The 22,990-nt window shown below is 41.7% G+C and overlaps 1 protein-coding gene and 1 non-coding gene across 3 annotated transcripts; one reads left to right on the forward strand and one right to left on the reverse strand.

Annotated features, from left to right (window-relative positions):
* The first annotated feature begins 6,116 nt into the window (after positions 1–6,116).
* Positions 6,117–21,740, forward strand: LOC102302299 (sodium-dependent neutral amino acid transporter SLC6A17). 2 transcript variants are annotated; one of them, XM_005941439.3, is made up of 12 exons: positions 6,117–6,510; positions 10,037–10,483; positions 14,042–14,199; positions 14,762–14,888; positions 17,404–17,585; positions 17,678–17,788; positions 17,869–18,110; positions 19,039–19,231; positions 19,309–19,501; positions 19,780–19,939; positions 20,038–20,200; positions 20,533–21,740. In XM_005941439.3, exons 2-12 carry the CDS (start codon positions 10,201–10,203, stop codon positions 20,932–20,934), a joined length of 2,214 nt encoding a protein of 737 aa, XP_005941501.1. In that variant the 5' UTR covers positions 6,117–6,510; positions 10,037–10,200; the 3' UTR covers positions 20,935–21,740. The 2 variants fall into 2 exon arrangements, with proteins under 2 accessions (XP_005941501.1, XP_005941502.1); XM_005941440.3 differs by lacking the exons at positions 6,117–6,510; positions 10,037–10,483 and adding an exon at positions 13,034–13,819.
* On the reverse strand, positions 13,624–13,694 carry trnag-ccc. The gene has a single exon. It is a non-coding gene; the product is annotated as a tRNA-Gly (tRNA).
* Positions 21,741–22,990: the final 1,250 nt, after the last annotated feature.

Below are 22,990 nucleotides of genomic sequence, written 5' to 3' on the forward strand. Positions count from 1 at the left end.
TGACTGCCATAATAGGATCAAACAAGTTATTTGCATCCTGCGGTGCTGTGTCTGAAATAGCCCGGTAGGTGCAGCTGGTCATTGCCCCTATTCGAAGAACAGAGTTGTAGAAATGTGATGAGCTGAGGAGACAGTTTTTAGATTGAAGTGCACGCTTTAAGTGAGAGGTAACTTGCAGGATGATCTGTAAGATTTGAATAGTCTGATTTTCTAAACCGTAATCACACTTTCATTTCTGGCCTTTAGGTATGATGAGAACCAATCAAGAACCTGATCTGTTAAACCGAGTGAATCAGATATTTTCAGTATCCTCTTTCCTTCAGACTGCTCGTGTTAAATGTCACAGTGGCAATTTCTTAGACTGCTCAGTCTGCTAGTTATTGTAAGCACAATTTATTCGCCATTAGAAGTGCAAACTGTGCTTTAAGAAGTGAACAGCGGTTAAAATCCGTTTATGTCCGTCTGTCTGTGACTTGCTGGCCCGCTGCATGCTGAACACAGAAACACCACCAGAGGGCAGAGAAGCTTCTTTTAACATCTTCAGTGAAACAGGAAATCAAAGAACAGACTGTCTCTATAGCAGAAACCTTTGGGTATCAGTGGTAGAAACAGCTCAGCTGGAAACATTTTCATGTCTAGTTACTCTTCTATACTACTCCAAGCAAAATATAAAACCATTATATCCTCCTGAAACCCAGCCTGTTCATTTATGTCCTCTGTAATGGATTTTTTAGGTCCATTTGAGCTAACGCACCAAGTCTAGGAAATCCAGGTCTTTCCAGTGATTTCTCATGCATTTCGGTGGCTTCTTTTAGCTCCAACGAGACAGGAAATCACAAAAAAATTAACTGAAAGATACTTTTTTCCTTCAGTTCTCAGGATGATATTGCATTTCTATTCTTAATTTAATTGTTACTGTAGTAGCTCTATATTACTCTCTTCCTGGGAAGATGTTTTCCACTTGTGATTAATCTTTCATACTGTCGAATGATGTTCACACTTGCTGATTATCAATTCATCAAATGCATTTAGCAGCACCTAGCTGCTACTTACACTCTTCATTCATGTGGATGCAGTCAGGATGTGCTCAGTTTCACTGGACTGCAGAGAGTCCTGTGAAACGTTTTGGTCACATGATTGTAGCTCCTACTAAAATGAGATCACCATCTTCCACATTATTCCTATTATGTGGGATTCATTGTTAACATTGATAACACAGAGAGATAAAACCCTGAGTCACGTATGTAGGGCACTCCCACATGTAGGATTACAGGCATAATGACAGCAGGGCGGGAAATGGTTGTGCAGTTATTATGAACAGAAAAGCTTCCAGTTTCAAAGCATCTCCATCCACTTTCTTCATGCTCATTCAAATATAAATCCATGCCTAGCTACAGTTACATCAATATCATTAACTGTTTGCTCTGTCCAGCCTATCTCCAAATAAACAAAATCATGTCTTTTTGCCACATTTAAACCTGTATATTTGGGGTTTTTTCACAGTGAGTTTGACCTGATTATTTGCAGCACCAACTGTGTTGCACCAACAATACTTTTTTTTTTTTGTTAAGAGTGCTTTGCTGCAGGGGTATTTTAAAAGGATTATGTTGTCCAAAAAAATGGGGACAGGAGCTTTGTCCTCAACCCTGTGAGCTGGACAGGCCCCTGTTTGAGAGGCCATCTGGTGAGGTTCTTCCACGGAGAGTCACATGTCCCCTCACAGGTCCAGCAAGGCAATCTGCTGTCCAGTATTAAAATTGGTTTAAGAGTGTCTACAAAAACAGCATGAGTGGAGAAGTGTGGTGCCTCTAATCATTGAAGTAGAGCAAATAAATGACGTATAAACAGTGGCAATGGGTTAAAAGAGATTTTGTTGTAGCATGAACATGTTCATACCACAAAATAAGCAGCTGGAAACAGCAGTGTTGTCAGTAAGCGTTATATAAAGTGTTTGCCAAATTAAATCATTTTAGGTCAAATTTCCCAAAGCTGCCGCTACAAATTCACAGAAATATTAAACCTCGACCACAGTGAAACAGATACGAGGTTCACCCCTGAAAACAGAACTGCGTACCAAGGTTTTTGTTAATGAGCTGTCAAAGGGTAAATCTGGATTAACGGAGGGGAAAAAACAGCTTTTAATGAATTTCTATTTTTGTGTGTTGCTTTTAGGTGAACATCGTGACCTGATCCACTGCTCCACAGCTTTCATCTGAAACAGATGCTTGGTAACAGATCTGCCTGTGCTTTTTCGGCATCCGCCAACCAAAGGACAGCCGGCCTTTCGCCTGTGTAACCTGAGCCAGCATGGATGGAGTCATGATGAATTTCCAATCTTCAATAGAAACTCAATCCCACTGATGTCACTGAAATCACAGTCCTCGAATGAGACCTATCATTATGTCTGATTAATATTAATTAGTGAAAATCTTCTCACACAGCAGATTTTGAGTAAAATATGTGTAAATAATTCTTTGGAAAAAATATCTTGGAGTGAGCGCTGCACTAAGTCTGTCAGAGCTAAGCATGACCCACTTTCTCCTGTGTCCTGTGAACACCTGCACGACACCAGCATATCCCCACGCACTCATGCACAGGCAGCAGTTAATGCTGCCTCAACAGAGAATAATGTAAGAGCTAATAGTACGAGTCATGTGCATTTGCTGTGTTAAAGATACACCTGAATTATGACTTGCATGAAAACAGCCTTTGTTTGATTGTGTTAATAGACGACTTGTGTCTTGTTTTTTGCCCGAAAATAATCCAGCAGAATTAGTGAAATGTCAAACATGTGGACAATCAGTTACTTTGACAAGCCTTTTCACACCTTTTAAATGTGTCCATACTCACTCGCCTACAGTAGAAATGTCAGTGATCGTGTAAGCATGTTTATTCAAGCACTTGTACTGAGAATAATGGGCTGTGTAAGCGAGACCACAGAGCCCAGTGCAGGGTGAAGCTTTTTTTAGCAGCTCAGAGTGACCCAGACAGCGCAAACCACGAACGAAGAAACAGCAGGGAGGGAGGGGGGAGAAAGAAAGGGATGGGACAGGGGGAATATAAATGAGACTAGAGTAAGGGAAAAGTACTGGGCGGATGTGGTGTTGCAGATGCATAATGCCTGAGCACATGTGAGTGGGTGTTGGGGAGCAGCAATGAATGCTGCGAAACAGCAGGGAGACGACGTGGAGTTGGAGACGACTGAAGGTGAACAGCAGAGATGTGTTGCGAAAGGTTGCTGACGTCAGGCACCAACGGTCGAGAGAAACAACAACAAAAAACCCAAAACAAACAGGAGATATGTTGTTTGAGAAAAAGGTTTTAAAGAGAGGCTCTTTAAGGCGAAAGGAAGGACAGTGAGAACAATCGCTGATCATAAAAAGGCCCAGTGGTTAAGACAAAGAGGAATATAAGACTGGAAATAAACTGTGTTTGTAACACCTACACCACAGTGAAATGTTTTGATTTTTTCAGCTAATTGCTTCTTTGGAATCACCTTGCTGGTGCACGAAAATACTATTTAATGCCTGTCAAACAGTGTTATCTTTAGAATTTGTTAGGTAAAGAAATGAAACGAATGATGTGTTTCTGTGACAGGTGGGGTAGCAAAGTGCCCCACCTGTACTGACACATAACACTGGTTTATTCCTTGAGTTAGGGGGCCAACATTAGGGGGCCAACATGTGGGCCAAACTAAATTTAGACACAGGTTTAGAGAATAAACACAATCAGACAAGGAAGGAAGTAAACCTAAACACAAGATAGAAACATGCATGAACTTCAGCACTAAAACACAACCAAGACTAAAAGGCTGAGCAAACTGAGTGCACCTGTACAATAAACACAGCTAAGAAATACAAAATCAGAAAGCAACCAGAGCACCTGGACATGAACTGGACCCTTGAACTCCAGGCTGATCAAAAGTCCTGTGGTGCATATAAAGCAAGAACAATGCTGAATCTACATGGGACTGTTGGTTCATTTGCTAACAAGAGAGGGCGGCAGCAGCACTGTGACAATAGTCCCACATGTCTGAAAGGCTGCTGATGCAGGCTTAATAACCCTCAACCCCTAAAGACCAATCGTAATGCTGAGTGGAACCCTGCTGTCCAGTTAGCAGATGGCCTGCAGCAGAAACTGAGGCTGCGTAGCTTTGGTCAAGGGCAGCTGAGCATCAAACATTTATTTTACAGTTAATGCACTATGCCTTGTAAGTCATCATAGAGTTCCTATTATCTTCCACAAGACCAGGTGAGGTAAATGTTCTAGAAGCTAAAGCGGGTACAGCCACTTTGGTGATTAACAGTTTTGATTTAACACAGATTATATGTTCATTCCTCTCCTTCTTACGGGATGCCACTGGAACTTCAGTTTGCAAACCGGAGAAAGCAAAGTATGGGGGTGAGGGGATGCAGGAAAGAGATGGCAGAGATGAGGCTTGTCTGTCATATGATCCTGGGGTTGCTGTGGCAACTGCTCCCAGTAGTCAGATGAAGGTGTGTCAAGAGCATCGTCAAGTGAGAAAAAAAGGAGAAATGTGTGAGAGCGAGCTTGTCTTGTGTACTTTGATTCCGCCTTAACCAAGTCTGCCGCACAAGAATAAACCTGCTTCTCTTACACTACAAAGGTCATGTTCGACTTTTTTGTGTGTGTCAATTAAAACTGTTAAACAGGATTCTGGCCTCCGACAGAGTTTAAAAGCAGGTAATTACACTCATTTGCTATATTCAATCAAAATAGAATAATAATAATCGAATAATGTCTTATTATTAATGATTATAATCATTAATAATAATCCTTCCATTTAAAAAGAATCTGATAATGATGCAGACACGTCAAAGTTAAAGCACAGGAAGCGGACATGTGGGAGCAAAATAAATCCATAAACTCAGCATGAAAAATGGCCTCTCAATACTATCTTCTCCCCCTATCTCGGTGGTAATAAAGAATATTCTGCTGGATGGTGCATGATTTATGGTCCCCTGGGTGACTCGGTCTGCTGCAGTCGTGTCGCACGTCCATGTCTCAATAGAGAAATGACCACCCACCTCATGACTTACAGTTTCATCACAGAGATAAAGCTATTAGTCTGAGATTACTGCAGTGGAGTCCATGTTGGGAAATATTAAAAATAATCTCTGTGTGAATAGTTACTGGGTATTTTTAGTTCCTAAACTGGGTTTTACTGACTTTTACAATCATTTCTGGACAAGAAGGCAACAATAACACCTCATCGCCTCAGCCTGAGGTACATGTCTAACAGGAACAAACGCATCAGCCCAGAGTCATGCAGCGGCTCCAGTCTGGTTTCCAGCTGATGCTGAGTCATTTCAATTATTGATTACTGTTGATTTATTAATGCTTATTTATTGCTGAGTAATTTAAAACTTCTCATGTTTCCCTTTCCTGTGTCTTTGAAAACAGTAAGATTATCTGCTTATATGTTTTTTTCTGCTCATATACTGGCTCCCAAAAATCCTTTTATCAAGCAATTTCATTTGTGCAGAGCTAAAAAAATTCATGGTTAACAGGTAACTATGAACAGTCTGAGGGGTGGCTGTTCTCCCAAGGAAAATGTCAGAATAAGCCTGTGACCAGCAAATGTTTATGCATGAGACGAAGCGTCAAGAAAGCAAAGGCGGTGATGAGGTGAGTCTGGTAGAGAGCCAGGTCAGTGTGGATGAAGGGGTCTGCAAACCTGACCCTGACCTGAATCTTGGAAACCTGTCCTTCACTGTTTATATCAGGTTTATAATATTCCTGTTTTTTGTGCATGACCTTTAATAAAAGCGCAAAACTTTGTTAGACACCACGTTAATTTGAGCTTTATATGGTTGTTTTCTTTGTTTTGTTGCCCAGATCTGCGTGTGATTATTGTTATCAGATTTTCTTAAAATAAACATTTCCTATCAACGCTGACTCTTCTCCGCTATAAAACGCACATTTCAACATTTTGCTCATTTCATCATAATACTGCCACCAGAAACCAGGCTCATTGAGCTCTACCTTAAATATGTTTGTTTTTTTCTTTTTCCTGAGCACTGTTTTTCAGTGTGCCGACCGGTCATGGCTGAACGGCTTCAAATTCCCATCAATTGAAAAGCGAATGACGAAAACTGCGTCAGTCGGTCGTTTCCTCAGGTAGGAGTGGATAACCTTGACAAATCCGCGCACGGTTGTAGCCCCCTTCATTCACTCGGCGTTCTTCTTCCGGCGCAGAGATGCCGTGATGGATCTCAAACAAGTGAAAGAGTGGGGCGTGTTAATTTGCCACTGTTGATAATAAGAGCCACTTCGTGCGTCACGGTGCGCTCTCCACCCTGCACGTCAATTGTTGGCAGTGCAGCATGTGATGCTCCGTCCTGCACTGTCCTGTGAGCGCTCAGTCAGTACCACAGCCGCACACACACATACACATGCTCGTGGTGGATGTATTCATGCCTCTCTCCAGATATTCTCTGACAACTGCGATCGCTTAAACCCGGATTATACTGCTGTACAAGACTCACGGTGAGAAACTCTTTTCCTGCCATTGCTTCATTTAACATTTCTTTCTGCTTAAAAGTAGTTTTAATTGTTCTGTGTCATACCTGAGATGCTTGCCAACTTTAAAGAGAAGTTATGTTGCGAACAAAAAGGCATCAAGATTCAAATGTGCTCCGCGACGCACGCAGGTCTGGGCTCTGGAGTGACCTTGATTCTGCTCAGGACGAGCAGTGAAAACAGAGGCAGAGGTATCGCTGTCATCACCAGATGTCTCACCTGGTGCTCCAGACAGTGATCTCTGTCGTAGTGTTGATGATGGAGATTTTCACATCCTGCATGCTTTCAATTCACACAGTCCCAGCCTCTGAGGTCTAATGCTGCCATTTGGCCATTAAAGACATGCGTGCTTCAGACTTTTAACACTTTTTACTTTGTGAAACAGCTGATTAACCTTTAACTGTGGCTCAGACTTGTAGAGCTCGCTGATAATCGCAGGATCAGCTGATCAATGAAGTCTGGACATCTAATTGAGACTGATTGCAGAAGCTGATGTATACAGGGTTGCCTCTTTATAATCAAACTGCATTTTGCGTCGTGTGTGACACTGTCAATAAGTAACAGCACCTGTGTATGACTGTGTACATGTATCACTAATAACCACCTTCTAGCTAATAGGTGAGGTCCTTCATCCTTATCTGCAAATGAATATAACTTTTAACACACCGTGGTCTGTTTGTATGTCTTTGACATACTGCTTTTCATATATGCTGGTATCTCTTTTTAGCCACAGACTGTTGGCAAGAAACAGAAATCCAAATCATGTGTTTTTACTAGACTGATGATGCAGCTTGTATATCTAAAGCCAGGCCAGGTTGTAACTGTGCGGTGAGAGTCTCTGAAGGACAGCACAATGAATGACCTCAGATAAAGCGAGCCATACCCAAAGGTTTCTTCCAACCTTTTGCTGTAGTATGAAATTGCTCCACACAGACTCGGTCTTAGCATTAGCTGGGGTCATCTGAACTGTGTGCTGATTTTTTTTTTCCAGAGGATTATTGGATGGGTTAGTTGATGTTTGCTGTTTTTATTTTTCCAGTGTTGGCCCCATGATGCAGTCGCTGATTGATATTACATATCTACTGTAGCGTGGGATTGAATGGCAAGACAGAAAAGCAGCACTCGGGTGGTTTTTACAGTTAATGCACACAGGATTATGAAGACTTGTGAATGGCTGCGCTTGGATTATTACATCATGGGATCATCTTGTTGTGCACAGAGGAGGAAATCTGTTTTAGGGATGTTTTGTTTTTTGTGGGGGGGGGGGGGGGTTCTTTAGGACAGTAAAAGCGCATCAAGAATATGTAGGTTTGTTGTTGTCGGTAGAAGCTCTAAGAGGGTTTGTGGAGCATTTAAGGTCTGCTGAATCGGCTGATACGGAGGAAGCTCGGGCGCATCACTGCTGTAGCATCACGTGAAAGGTAGAGCACCTTCATTCAGCTCAAGTGTGGAACTAGAAATATGAGCTCACAATCACAGAGAATACTTTTTCTAGTTAATTTCTTTTTCTTTTCTTTTTCACTTCAGACCTCATATTTTGCAGTTTTTGCATCTCAATTGGAAAACATGATGGAGTAAAGAGCCCACTCAATAAGTAATGAGCCTATGCAGGCCTGTGATGTGAATAAGGAGAACGTATGAGGGCACTTCATCCAAAGCATCGTGTTTACTTCCTCTATTACATTTGGGTTGAACCAACCACTCCCTCAAAGAGGGGTGGGGATGGATGTTGGCGCAAGGCTCCAGAGGATTAAAGGATTTACATGAAAAAAGCTTCACTAAAGTTAAGCTTTTCAGAACAGGGAAATTAAATAGAACAATTTGCAGGATTGGGAATTTTTGGGACCCGAAAACATTGCATGAGATACAAAGAGCTGCAGTGAGGGGCTTTGTTTCCGTTCCAATCACTGGTGAGCTTTTCTTAAATTCGGATACTGCATACAGTTGCAAGAAAATGGTAAAATGGTAAATGACCCGTATTTGTATAGCGCTAAGAATAAGTGGGAAAGTCCTAATAAGCATAACCCAAGCAAACAACACAACAAGGCCATTTATTTTTTAGTTAACCGATTCAATATTACGTCCCTATGTGGCAAAGTAGTGTGAATCTTTGCTTTCAGTATCTCAATGTGACCCATTTAAGTGGCACGAAGTGCAACTAAGCATTTGCCTTAACTATTGATCAGCCGTGTGTGATGGTGTGGAGAAGCGCACCCCAAAGCTCAGAGCACATTGCACTCCAACATCTCTGTGAGTTTCCTCACATGAGCGCCACACTTCTGGCCCTTTCACAATACTTTGTGTTGGTAATTTAAAAATATAAACCATCTATTGCTATCATGACTCAGTTTTTCAGTTTCAGATGTCTTGACATTTTTGTCTTTTAGAATTTGCTACCATAACTTAGACTTCATGAGTGCTGGCCCAAATGCAGAAAGGCCTACATCTTGACACAACAAGATTGTGTTTTACAGATGGGATAAGGTTCTTGTTCTTGTTTTTCTTTTCATATGAACCAAATGGTTTTTGGTGTTGTGCATCCACAAAGTCTCCTGACGTTACCACACAGCCCTAAAGGCTGTAAACGGACAGCAGTGATGTTGTCTTTGCAGCCCTGCATTCCTCTGTATTGTTGTTCTCCTGGTGGCAGACTCATAAGCATGTCCAATAGCCAATGTGACATTTAGTTACTTAAAAGTTACCCTGGAATCACGTGTGACCTCTCAAAATGCCCGACTGGTGGAGTCTAAATTCTTTATAAAGGATTGTTTAATCCTCTCCAGCCTGATGAGCATCAGTCATCTTTTTTTCTCAGGTCCTCGGGTGTTCAGACAACTCATTTCTTCACGCCACGATTCACTTCCTTTTAGTGCTTTTCAGACTATATCAGAGGTCTGATATTTAAATGCTGCTCAGAGTCCACTAACATCTCAGCATCATCACCTGTTGCTTTTATATTCAAATTTACTGCTAATACTGCTCCTCATCACAAACGTATAATATTGGATCAAATTCTGCAATAAATCAATGTGACTGGTTCTGCTGGTTTCTTATTTTCTCCCTTAAAGACTTGTAGTAACCTCTGGTAATGTTTTAGGTCACATTTATGCAGAAGCATAATAAAATTGTCCCCAAATCTTATTCGTACAGCTGTCTTTGTGACAAATTGTCTGTGATCCTGTCTTTATGGTGCCATTCTTTATTGGCTCTGGAGAGATATAACCATGTGTTACAATCCAGTGGCTTATTAGGAGGTTAACCAAGCAATAAATGGGGTATTACTTGTGTCAGCTACTGTACAAAGTGTTATTTAACGATCACAGTCAGGAAATTAGACTCACCAAGGGCAGAAACCTTCTACTATTTTATTCACAACGTAGATGCTTAACGTTGTTATCATTTAATAATACAACATCATTACTAAATTAAATGTTATGATGTCCAAACACCATTTCGGGTGCGACTATTGCTCTGTTTTGTTTTTCTGATGCAGGACTGAAGCCAAGAACTGAAATCCAGCAATCGCTCTTCAGCATCGCTCTTCCTTTCATCCCCACCTGACGTTTGGCCTCCGTCACTTCTTCCCGTCTCTCGCTCTCTGTTTCTCTCTCCACTCGCCCCCACCCCCACCCCCCCTCCTGACCCTCAGCCTCCCTGATGCCTAAGAACAGCAAGGTGACACAGCGCGAGCAGAGCCATGAGCACGTCACAGAGTCGGTGGCTGACCTGCTCGCACACGAGGAGCCGCTCGACTACAAGAGCAGCTCCCTGAATGTCGGAGGGGCGGCGGGGAAGAAAGTCCCTCAGATAGAGGTCCCTGAAAACGATGGGCGACCCGCCTGGAACAGCAAACTGCAGTACATCCTGGCCCAGGTGGGCTTCTCTGTGGGCCTGGGGAACGTGTGGCGCTTCCCTTACTTGTGCCAAAAGAATGGAGGAGGTGAGTCAGAGGCAATACTTACAGCATTTACCACATATATACATTCTTCTTTTTAAATATGATTCATAACAGCCTGTCTGGGTCTTGAGCTCTTTCAGGCATCCTACTCATGAGGATTTTGCACTTAAATTCTATGGAACTGATGAGAATTACATTTATTTCTTCATTTAATTAATTAAGTCCCTTACATGTTACTCCACCAACACTGCCAGGAAGTAATTTATTATCAATTATCATTTATCCACATTCAGTTGTTATGATGATGGAGAAATTAGTTTGTGTCTTTGTGGCTCAACACTTTTCTTTTGACACTTACTGTAGTACTTTTCCCAGCAGGTATTTATATTTCAGTCTCTGTGGAACAATTTTAGTCACAAATCTTTACAAACCCAAATGAAGACTGAGGTTAACGATGGCTTTGGTCTGAGAACTCATGATGTCACATTCATTTTGTAAAGTTGTGTTGAGCAATAACTCTTCAGGCTTTCTAAAGGTCTTTCAAAGGTTTTCTTTGGGCATCGCCTGCTTTTTTCACTCATTTTCAGTCGTCCTGGTTCCTCACAGTGTTCAGAGCGATGTCACTGACCTATGAATCGTTCAAGCACAAAAAGGCACATAAGGGGATGAACCAGTGTTTTGTCTACACATAACAGACAACTTAGCAAAGAACCACTTATAAATTGTATTTTTAGGCACTTTGTTACTAGCAGGCATAAAATGTATATCTTACATAATGTTATATGTTTTTATAATGTATACATTTTTTTAGTTGAATCTACAAAAGACATCAAAAAATAACTGGGCTGAAAACCAGTGGCAACGGGGTTATGGAGTGATGACTCCAAATTAGAAACGCTGTTTCAAAGAGGCGTTCAGGAGAGAGGTACAACAGTGAGTGTCTACATTTTCCCAGCAAAATATAAGAGGTTATAAATAACAAACTCTAATACAAAGAGAAGCTAAATTTCAAAAGTAAAAAGAACTAAAAGCTACAGATCCTACAGCCCAAACAGAAATCAAACATGAAAACCATCCAGAAGAAATCTTATAAATAAACAGGGATACAAAACCCATACTAGAATAAATTATATTATCAAAGGTTCAGCTTAAAACTCACCAGGTAACATCCAAAGTATTAGGATGAAAAAATGAAATAAACAAGAATAAACTTGTAACCTATAATCAAAGAACTGAGAAAACCAAACAGAAAATAACTAATAATCAGCAAGAATTATCTTAGGGATTATAACAGATGCATGTGGATATTAAGAAAATATTCTTGTTAACATTTTGGTATTGATCGCTCAGTCCTATTCGAGCAATGGGATTTGTTTTCTTTACAGACAAGCATGTTCGTTTGCCACAGAGAGAGCTGTTCATCTCATGACCTTGACTATCAAAAACAACACGACACTTTCATTCATTTCAGACCTGCCAAGAGAGCAGCTGTACTGTGCATAAAGCAGCCAAGTCTAAAAATAGCTGCATTATTGATTACTATAGCCAGTAGGGCAGGCCAGGCTCAACTGATACCTTGGTAAACAGAGAGCTGTATGGAGAATGAATGTAACTGTATGAGGTTTTATTTTTCTCAGGTATGCATGTACTCTATGTAATCGGAGGCGCATGCAGTGTAAACTGGTGTTCATTGTAGGAAAAACACCTTGTCATCATGGGCTGACAGATCTGCTCTTGCTTCATTGGTCTAAGTGTTTTTAGCTTTACTGCTTGTGCCTGACTTACAGCATATACGTAGGATTTATTGCCTATAGGCCAGATTTACTGCCAGTAATCTTCCACCGGCACTTGCCAGGTTATGCGATTTGACAAGCAGGCATTTTTCATTGTGTAATTTGCTGTCTGCCACCCAATTACAGACACATTAAAGATCAGGGTTGCTGGCCGCTACTGATGTGTGGACTCCTCTCTCGTTTCCTCCTTTCCTCAGGACACGCCTTTCTCTTTCTCGTTCAGCATCCTCTGTCATTCTTCCTCCTCTGAGATGCCTATCCTGCATCACATTTTTTAGTGGCCTCTGGTTTCAACTAGCGGGTGATGAAGTGGATTTCAAGTTTGGCAAGAGACCAGAATCGCTCACTAAATTTAACTTCCTCTTTATTTCAGCTTTCTGGATTTAGCCTTTTGCCTCCTCTCATCTCTCTGCCTCATTACTCCACCGACTGTGAGATGCATGTACTACTGAATGTAATTCCCGCTTCTGATGTATTAATAGTACATGTTTGCCAGCTATAAGTCTTTATATCCGGGATGATGACTCACCCTTCACACATAAAACACAGTTGCGTCCTGATGATTCCTCTCTGGATTAAGCTCCAAAGGGGACAAATTCAGACATCCTTTAAGATTAAACTATATTTCAAAGAATATTTATCAATGAGGCTGAGTTAAACAAAACAAGTTTTATTCCGGCAAAAATGCTGTCAGGAATATACCAGGTTATGCAATGGGCATTAATTTTTACTTCTATGTTACATCTGCGACGTACCCTGTGTGTAGTTAGCAGAGGGATTGCTTTCTTTAACTTGATCTGTTATTTTCTATTTAAATTAAAAAATGAAGGAAATGGACAGGAGGAAACAAAATTACTGAACTGACCAATCACAGTCATTGTGGGCTGAGTCGAAATAGTTATATTTTCTAGAGAGGTGCATCTCAGAGCTTAGGTTGGGCCATAGGTTACGGTGTGGGGTTCCAGAAGGGTTAGTACTTAAGACGTACAGTGAATATTTAACCCAGACACAAAATCCACTGTCAGTCTTCATCACAGCAACAACAACAGCTGCAAACCCAAAAAATTGCAGGTAATTTTGTCAGAGACACCCTCCATAACAGACAGCAGTGCATAGCTGCAGTTTAACAAGCTGAAGCTGCACAAGTCACCTTTGTAGGAGTTCTTAAGTCAGTGATCTGGCAAGTAGTCAGCAAACAGCTGGGATGCTCTCAATCCAGTTCATTACGTTTTTTATTTAGTTAATTGTAGTTTTACTGGTGTGAGCCAATGGTTATTGAAGCCATCGGTTGACTATTTTCACTGTAGTTAAACCAGATGTAACAGACAACAGAATAGAGTCGCCCTAATTTGTCACTGCACAACGAAATTGTGGGAGGGAAAAAACTCGTGCGCCGCCCGGGAATCGAACCCGGGTCGCAAGAATGGGAATCTTGCATGATACCACTACACCAGCGGCGCAACGGTATACCGCTAATGGAGGCCCATCATAGCATAGCCCGCTTTACCGTGCACTTTATCCTATCGCATAAAACCTGAGAGCAGTGACTGAGGGTGTTTAGTGGGATCACGCGAGAAGTAAAAAGGTTATTTTCCCACAGTTTGATACAACTGTCCTACTTTTACTGTAGCAGCCAGAGGACACCTAGTGCTACCCATTAGCTTAGCACTAGCATTTTACAGCATGAAAAAAGCTCCCTATCCAGGGGTACAAGGACTTGTGATTTCCTGTGTAAGTTAGCCAACCAAACAGCAACACTTTTTTTCTTAGAAACACCAAATCTTTTTTTGTTTATTTGTTGTTTCAGGCGCCTATCTGGTTCCTTACTTCATCCTCCTCCTCATTATTGGCATCCCTCTCTTCTTCTTGGAGCTGGCAGTGGGTCAGAAGATCAGGCGTGGAAGTATCGGGGTGTGGAACTACGTCTGTCCCCGCCTGGGTGGAATAGGAATGTCAAGTCTGATGGTAAGCTGAGATGCTTCTGTTCCTGTAAGGAGTGTGAGACAGAGCCATCATCTTTTTAACTGTGAGCCAAATGTACACTCTTTCTTTAGCAGTGCTCTTAAAGTCTTTAGCGGCTCCATAGGAAGCAGTTTGACAAGTGAAGCATGGTGATGAGATCAAAGAGGTTCTATCTATTTATCTATCTAGTTAAAGTTATATCTTGATGCAGGTTTATGAAGGTATTGACGTGTCTGAGAGTGGAAGGTAGTCTTACTTCAGAGCTGCAGAAGCAGCTATAAATATCTCACAGAAGATCACTGTTGAAAAGAGAGCACTTCAATTATTCATGCTTCCCTCAAACTTATTTAGCTTCTGAATGTCCTTGCTGGCAAGGCTGCTCCAAAGACTGACAGCAGCATTGGGACATGCACAAAGCACCTGCCTCATTTGCATGTTTTTCTCACTCTGCACAGATGATCCTCTGCACATGTGATGTCTATATCAAACCTGACATCACATATTTGTACCTCATTAAATGTTATCTGGCTGTTTCTGTCGCATAACGCCATCTATCTGTCTGTAGGTGTGCGGCTTTGTGGGTCTCTACTATAATGTGATCATCGGTTGGAGCATTTTCTACTTCTTCCAGTCCTTCCAGTATCCTCTCCCATGGAGTGACTGCCCAATCAGAAAGAATGGGACACTTGCCAGTGAGTTTATATGAACTTACTTTAGTGCAATACCAACATTTGTTAATTGACAGTAAACGCTGTTTCACAGATGCATTTCTCTCCAAAATCTCATGGTAGTCCCTCTCATTAGTTGTGCAGTTACAAAAGATGACTAAAGGATACTGCCTCCAATGCCATTCTGCTAGGATGGCTATAGATAAACAGGAATGACAGTTTTGTGCAGACACAGGTTGCCCAAAATGTAAAGCTAAAGTTTAAAGTGCAGCAACTTAAGTTTAGCTATGTAACATGGTTTAGTTATTCCAAACTGTGATATTTCCTGCTATATGCAGGAAATATCACAGTTCCAAAGTTAAAGGAAAAACCCTGAAGACTGATCTGGACTTAATGTCAAGAGTCTCTTGGCTAAGAAGAGGAATTTGGGGATGGAAAAGCAATTTTCCTTTTAGGCAACCATTTAAAGAAAGGATACAAAAAGAGTTCGTATTTTTTCTCTCATAGGGTTCAGAAATTCACACATGGGTCTTTCAGACAGTGGGAACAAACAGCCAGTATGAGGATTAAGATGAAAGACAGTTTGGATTCTTGAATTCTAGTAAAACCACCAATAACTTGAAGTTAATATTTGGGCCACTCTTCATTACAACATCGCTTCAGTCCATTGAGAATTGTACGTGTTTGTTTATGAATAACTCTCTTAAGTTCCCATCGCAGCATTTCTCCCATGTTGAGGTCGGCACTTTGACTGGCTTTTTGCAGAGTCGATTCTTTTCTTTTTCAGACGTTCTGTTGTAGGTTTATTACTGTGCTGTGCTGTGATTGTTGTCGTGACCTAGCTGTGGCCAAGCTTTAGCTGTCGAACAGATGGCCTCACTTTTGACTCTAGATATCTTCGGCATACCGAGAGGTTCATGCTTGACTCAATGACTGCAAGGTGCCCAGGTCCTGTGGCTGCAAAAACAAGCCCAAATCATCACCCTTCCACTACCATGCTCGGCAGTTGGTTTGGGGTGTTTGTACTCACATGCTGCATAGAGCAGGGCGATATGACCAAAAATATTTATCACGATATACATTTGAAAATTTGCGATAACGATATAACTGACGATATAATTGACACTAGACAAAATACTTTATAACTCCACAACTTTATTAGTGCAAAAAAAACCCCCAATGTATTTTCACTTAAACAAGCAGCTGTTTTTTATCTGCATTAAAGTTATATAAAAATTTAACAGTGCAAATGCAAATTCCTTGCTGACAGTTTAACCAAAAGGCATTTCCAGTGGAAATTGGCCGACAATGAAAACAAAGGCACTGCACATTTGCGTTTTACCCATATTCTATCGTGATATTTCATTTTCTTATCGTTGCCCAACATTATACCGGTATTACCGTGAGCGGTACGATATGAGGTAGAGCTCTTTGTTTTTCTGCACTTTCTCTGCACAGTCTGCGATGAATTTGCTTGGATGTTCACTCCACGGAAGATTGTGGCATTGTGTTAATACACACCGGAACGTTCCAGTTTTTATAGAGGTGGTCACTCTTGCTACGTACTGTTGTTACTTACAGTCCTGTGAAAATCGTTCTTTTTCACATGACCGTACAGGAAAACTGTCTTAACTGCAGGTCACTGATGCATTTAATGCAGACCGCTTAGGGTTTGATTTTTAAAGGTTCAGTATGATGAGAAAATCATGCTACTGATTTGGTGAAACATTGCAGATTGCACATAATTCTCACAGTTATACTTCAATGGATTGCTGTGTTACAAAGCTTCAGTCTTCATCAACACTCCTGAGCAGAAGACACAAGCTGTCTTCCCTTCACTACAACTTTCTGTCAAGACTTCACTTGCCTAATCCAGATTAAAACCCACTGGAACTTATTCGATTAGTGGTGATTATATTGTAAACCCTGGGGCAGCCAAAAACCAGCATGTGAATGACTCAGCAAGGCTGGCAGAAAGACGGGGGAAGCAGAGATTCATGCTGAAGGACGCTAATGCTGAAGGACAGCAGCAGACTGTAAAATATTTCACGGCCGCTGCGACGACATACACGTGGAAGCAAATCGATCAACAAACATAGTAAAGAACAACTTGATTCAGTTTAATTTGTGAAGCATTTTCACCTGCTTGTGCTTGACTTTTTTCTGTGTGCCGTGTGTGTCTCTGCACAGATAAAGCTCAGTAATACGTGATCATATTATCACAACACCGCTGCCTCTACTCGCAGCCACGCACAGTATATTTCATTTCTTCAAGGTAACAAGTTAATACACTGTGAGGAAAATCTCAAGGGTTGTGACTTTGAGTTGTGTGTTTTGCATACCAAGTACACAGATGACCTTGTGTAAGTGAGAAATATAAACCAGCCAAATCTTGTAATACTGACCCCGAGCAAACATCCTCTGCACCAGTATACTCTCCTTTCGCTCTCCTCAGGCTCCCTGCAGTCTTTTCAAACCTTTTCTCTTCTTGCTTCCTCATTATCACCCAAATTAAACTTTTCTTTCCTGTCATCTACAGTTGTGGAGCCAGAATGTGACAAAAGCTCGGCTACGACCTATTTCTGGTACCGGCAGACTCTGAACACGACCAGCACCATCGCAGAGAGCGGCGGCCTCAACATCAAAATGACCCTGTCTCTGCTGGTAGCCTGGATCATTGTCTGCCTCGCCGTCATTAAAGGAATCGCTTCCTCTGGGAAGGTTGGGAAACCATGACACAGAAACATTTAAGAGAAAAGTGTGGAGGCTTGTTTTTTGCTGAATTGATGTCTTTTTCTTTTGCACCTGTACAGGTGATGTACTTCAGTTCTCTTTTCCCCTACGTGGTGCTGTTCTGTTTCCTGGTCAGGGGTTTAATGCTGAAGGGCTCCGTAGATGGTATCGCTCACATGTTCACTCCCAAGGTTAGGATGGAAGAGTCATTGTTCCTCACCTCTGTTTTTTCAACCATGCATGCTAACAAAAGCCTCTCCTCACATCTCAGTTGGAGAAGATGCTGGAGCCGCAGGTGTGGAGGGAGGCCGCCACCCAGGTCTTCTTTGCCCTCGGTCTGGGTTTTGGAGGAGTCATTGCCTTCTCCAGTTACAATAAGATTGACAACAACTGCCACTTTGATGCCGTGCTCGTCTCTGTCATCAACTTTTTGACCTCCATTTTGGCCACACTGGTTGTGTTTGCTGTGTTGGGCTTCAAGGCAAACATCATGAATGAAAAGTGTGTTGTGGAGTAAGTTTTTTTTTTTGGCAACATTGAATGTAACCTCCCAAAAAAGAAACAAAAGTCAGACAGCAAGGTTCATGAGTACTGCATATTAACCAAAAATCACACCTCAAAGTTACAATCCCCACAGTCTTTATGTTATAAACAGTGGCAGTTATCCTTATTTTCTGTCACATATATGTTGTTACAGTGATGGATCCTCATATTTTCAGATACTGTGGTCAGTGCACGTGCGAGCAGTGCTTCCGAGCCAAAAGGCCCATCTTCAGATTGTTCTGAGTTCTTAGTTTCTGATGGTGTTTTTCTGTTCGTGACTCTATCTGATGTCAAAGACAGGGAAAGTCCCCGCTTGAAGACAAGATGATTCTTCTCAAAGTTTTAGCCTCATATAATAAATATACAAACCTGCTATTCCAACTTATATGAGGACCAGACAATCAGGGGAAAGTTGAAAATTAAATTAAATTATGATGTCTTTTGTTTTTTTAATAAATTTGAAACATGCAAGCTACTCTGGTAGAGTCCAAGAATATAAAATAATAATAATAATAATAATACATTTTATTTGAGGGCGCCTTTCAAAAACCCAAGGTCACCTTACAAAAGAACAAAATTAATAAAAGAAGCAATAGTCATAAAATACATAAAATCAGTTAAAATTGCAAAGCAGAACTTGACAACAGATGAAATGAGCACTAAAACGAATAAGCCAGTTTGAACAGAAGTGTTTTGAGCTGTGACTTAAATGCGGGAAGAGAGTCTATATGTCTTATGGCTGGAGGAAGAGAGTTCCAGAGCCGAGGAGCAGAGCGACTGAAGGCTCTTACGTCTCCCCATAGTGGTGAGACGTGCGGACAGTAAGATCAATAGCAGATGAGGATCTGAGCAAAATATGTATTGGATTCATTGGGATTCTGACCTTTTCTGTCTGCAGGAATGCAGAAAAGATCCTGGGATACCTCAACTCCAACGTCCTGAGTCATGATCTTATTCCTCCACATGTGAACTTTTCCCATCTCACCACGTCGGACTACGCTGAGATGTACGGGGTCATTAAAACGGTCAAAGAGGACAGCTTTCCCCAGCTGGGTCTGGAGCCGTGTGTTCTGGAGGATGAGCTGAACAAAGTGAGCCTTTGGCACACATAACTCAGCTGAATCCACAGCATGTTCTGTGTTTCACACCTCTCAATGTCTCTCTGCAGGCTGTCCAGGGCACCGGCCTGGCCTTCATCGCCTTCACAGAAGCCATGACGCATTTCCCAGCATCTCCCTTCTGGTCAGTCATGTTCTTCTTCATGCTCATCAACCTCGGTCTGGGCAGCATGATCGGCACCATGACTGGCATCACCACACCTGTCCTTGACGCCTACAAAGTCCAGAAGGAGCTTTTTACAGGTACGCCGCTCCCCAGCACCACCGCCACACTGACTCCCTCAGCCTCCGTGCTATTAGTAGTTGAAACCCCTTGCTCAGCACTTAGAAAGGATTAAAGTACATCTGGGAATGAGCTGCATTAGTATTTATGTGCTGTGAGCAAACTGGATGGAAAGCAGAAACAGGAAATAATAGCACTTAATGGCAAATAAAACCTTTTTAATTCTCATCTGTTTTTTCAAACTTTTTCCTAATCTTTTCTTCCAAATGAGCTCCAATTGTTTCTGTGTTTGTTTCAGTGTGTTGCTGCATCATCGCTTTCTTATGCGGCTTGTTGTTTGTTCAGCGGTCGGGAAATTACTTTGTCACCATGTTCGATGATTACTCGGCTGGTCTGCCTCTCACTGTAGTGGTCATCCTGGAAAATCTGTCTGTTGCTTGGATATATGGCACCAAAAGGTGAGGCTAACTACAAGGTGCTGCTCAAAGCTGTGTATCAAACTACAAAAGTGTATCCAAGGAAAGGATCCTTACTGCAATTTGTTGTTCTTCGTCAGGTTCATGCAGGACCTGGAGGACATGTTAGGTTTCCGACCTTATATCATCTATTTCTACCTTTGGAAGTACGTCTCCCCTTTCTGTCTTATCGTTCTCATCTCGGCCACTGTCATCGAGATGGCCATCAGCCCACCAGGATACAACGCCTGGGTTCAAGAGCTGGTCAGTCTGTCTGTGTGTGTGTTTGTGCTGTTTTGGTGTAAAAGAAGTTTTCAAATGCTTCACTCAGGGAAAAGAAGCTAAAACACGACACGAAAACTGCTAAAATATAAGCAAAATGTCCAACAGCAACAGTCATATATGACAAATTGTACTTCGTTTTTCACAGGATTGCATACCGTGTCTCTGTGTGAGTAAGAATAAAAAGCACAGAATAAATTCCCACCATTACACAGCCGCACAGGGTGTACTTTGTAGGAGTGATTGGGGGGCTAGTTTTCATCTGGAACGTTTGAAAAGTGTTCCCTTTTCATTTCACCCCTCTGTCATTTTAGGCTCAGGAACGCTTCCAGAGCTATCCTCCCTGGGCTCTGGCCATGTGCTTCGCTCTTATCGTTGTGGCCATGCTTCCGCTCCCTGTTGTCTTCATCGCCCGACACTTCAACTTGATGTCAGACGGCTCTAACAAGCTGTCTGTCTCTTACCATAAATCTATGATGAAGGACATATCCAACCTTGAGGAGCAGGATGAGGCTAGATTCATCCTTGGAGGCAAACCAGGCGAGGCCCCATCATCAGGGCCAGCACGTAAACCCTTCCTGACACCTGGAGGAAACAAAGCCATGGACTCCCTGTCTCCAAACATCTGCTATGGTACTAGCTACCAAAATGCTGCCATAAGCCCCACCACACCAACTACACCAAGCACACCTCTCACACCAGAGTCTGACTCTTGACTGTTGCCCAGCCTTGACAGACTCCCCTCTGACCACCCCTGTAGCACAACTTTACCCATGAGGTCTCCACTGGAGCTCAGCACAGCTCCAGGAATCCTCACCACTGCCCTGCTAATGCCACAAAACTGTACGTAGCCATCCAGTTTATGAGCGCTTCCAAAATAACACGAAGGAACTTCATGAGAAGATTTCCAGAATGTTTCCGAGCATCTGGAAGTTAGAAAACAGGAAATAAGGGATGCATTTCACTCTTTTACAATAAACGAAACTCTGGAAACAGGTTGAGATTAACAGTGACACACTACATCTGTATATATTTAAAAACATCAGGTTAATGTGTTCAGAATGAAGTTCTGTGATCTGATTTTCTTTGCCTTAGTTTAAGGATCCCCTAGCAGACACCGACCCCATAGTATAAGGAAAATGTCTGCACAGTGCAGGTAGTGTGAAAGAGTGAATGTAGTAGAGTTTGTGAGGTTCTGCTGGTTTCCTATGTAGCAATAATGGGTGTCAAAGCCATGTACCACTTAATACGCAGCAGGTTTTCTTTATATTAGATGTTATGCAGTCGACAAGGTGCAGCTGAAAAGTTCCAAAACCATACCTGATTCAGATTTGGACAAATTGTTCTTCAAGGTCATGCTCAGCACAGCTGTGGGAAGTCCCATTTTCACTCCACAGTGTGCTCTGTGAATTCAAGTCACAACTAAACTCTACTGTAACGTCCTGAGGTGTCTGAGGAAGACATTCACAGCAAACCACCTGACCTGTGGTGTTTGCCACTGTGTGTTGGCACACAAGGAATCCAAAAAAAAAAAAAACACTCGACTCTGTATGTTTAAGAAAATGACTTTAAAGGTGAGCACTTCCAAATTAAGATCAGGTAACGTTTTTGGCCACAGACTCGCAGCTCTGTTCTGATGCCGTGAGATTTGTTTTCATAGGACTATGATTTGTAAAATATGCTAAGACGACTCTAAAGGCACCCGTTTATGTTCCAATCAGACCCCACATCCACCTCCTCCTGTAATTTGCGCGTAGAGTCTATTGTTGTTGTTCATTTTGTAAAAACAAAAAAAGGTGTAAAATCACAATGTACAGTATAGTTATAGTAATGTAACATACCTTTAGGACTCTGGGTTTTATTAACCGGGAGCTCAAACCACTGTTTCGTTATCCATCACTCTCACGTCTTCGTCTCCGTGCTGTAGAAACACACCCATTTCAGTTTCTCCACCAAAGAGTTAAAAGTAAACAACAAAACACTTGAAATCTGCTCCAGAATAACAGACCTGTTACACTGGACTGCAGTGAAAGTGAACTACAACCCAAAACACAAGGCGGGCACGAAGCTCGCAAACTTTGCTTTTCTCCTCCTTCAAAAAAGCACAAAGGAGATTTTGACTCACTGAGCACAAGCAGATTATTGGCTGGAATTGTCTCAAGCATTGATCCACATTTTAAAATTAACTCCTGCCGAGACATATTATGGGACACACAGCAATATATATTTATATTGGCGCACAAACTGTGTTAACTTTGAACAAAAAAATGAACTTAAAATAAGAAAAATAGCTACGGACCAAAAGATTAAAAAGCAAAAATCCCAATTCTGTGAACTTATCAGCCGACCTGATAGTGTGCACCTTTGAAAGCCTTAGACTCCTCATGCACAGACAGAAGTACACATGCACACATACACACTGCTCTCTGTGTTACAGGCCCTGCCGTGGCGCAGCAGGAATTACGGTGATGGTCGCTGACTTGAGTTTAAACTGAGCACATTTAAATTCCTATTTAAAGGAATCTTTAATTTATTTTTTTATCACAATATTTAAAGCCATGGTGTTTAGGTATAAATGGACTATATTTATATTCCTGTATATTTGCTGTTACGTAGGCGTGATGAATTACAAAGATTTATCTTTTACAAGCGTTTAGTATGTATACTGTGTATTTTAATCTTGTGTGACGCTTATTGAGTCTGTACATTTTAGAACTGTTCTGTAGTTTGTGGAGCTGATCGTGGACATGAAAATGATGCTGCACTGTGGAG

The sequence above is a fragment of the Haplochromis burtoni genome, unplaced genomic scaffold, assembly GCF_018398535.1.
Source record: "Haplochromis burtoni strain Fernald_Lab_line unplaced genomic scaffold, NCSU_Asbu1 Contig_300, whole genome shotgun sequence".
Classification (NCBI taxonomy): domain Eukaryota; kingdom Metazoa; phylum Chordata; class Actinopteri; order Cichliformes; family Cichlidae; genus Haplochromis; species Haplochromis burtoni.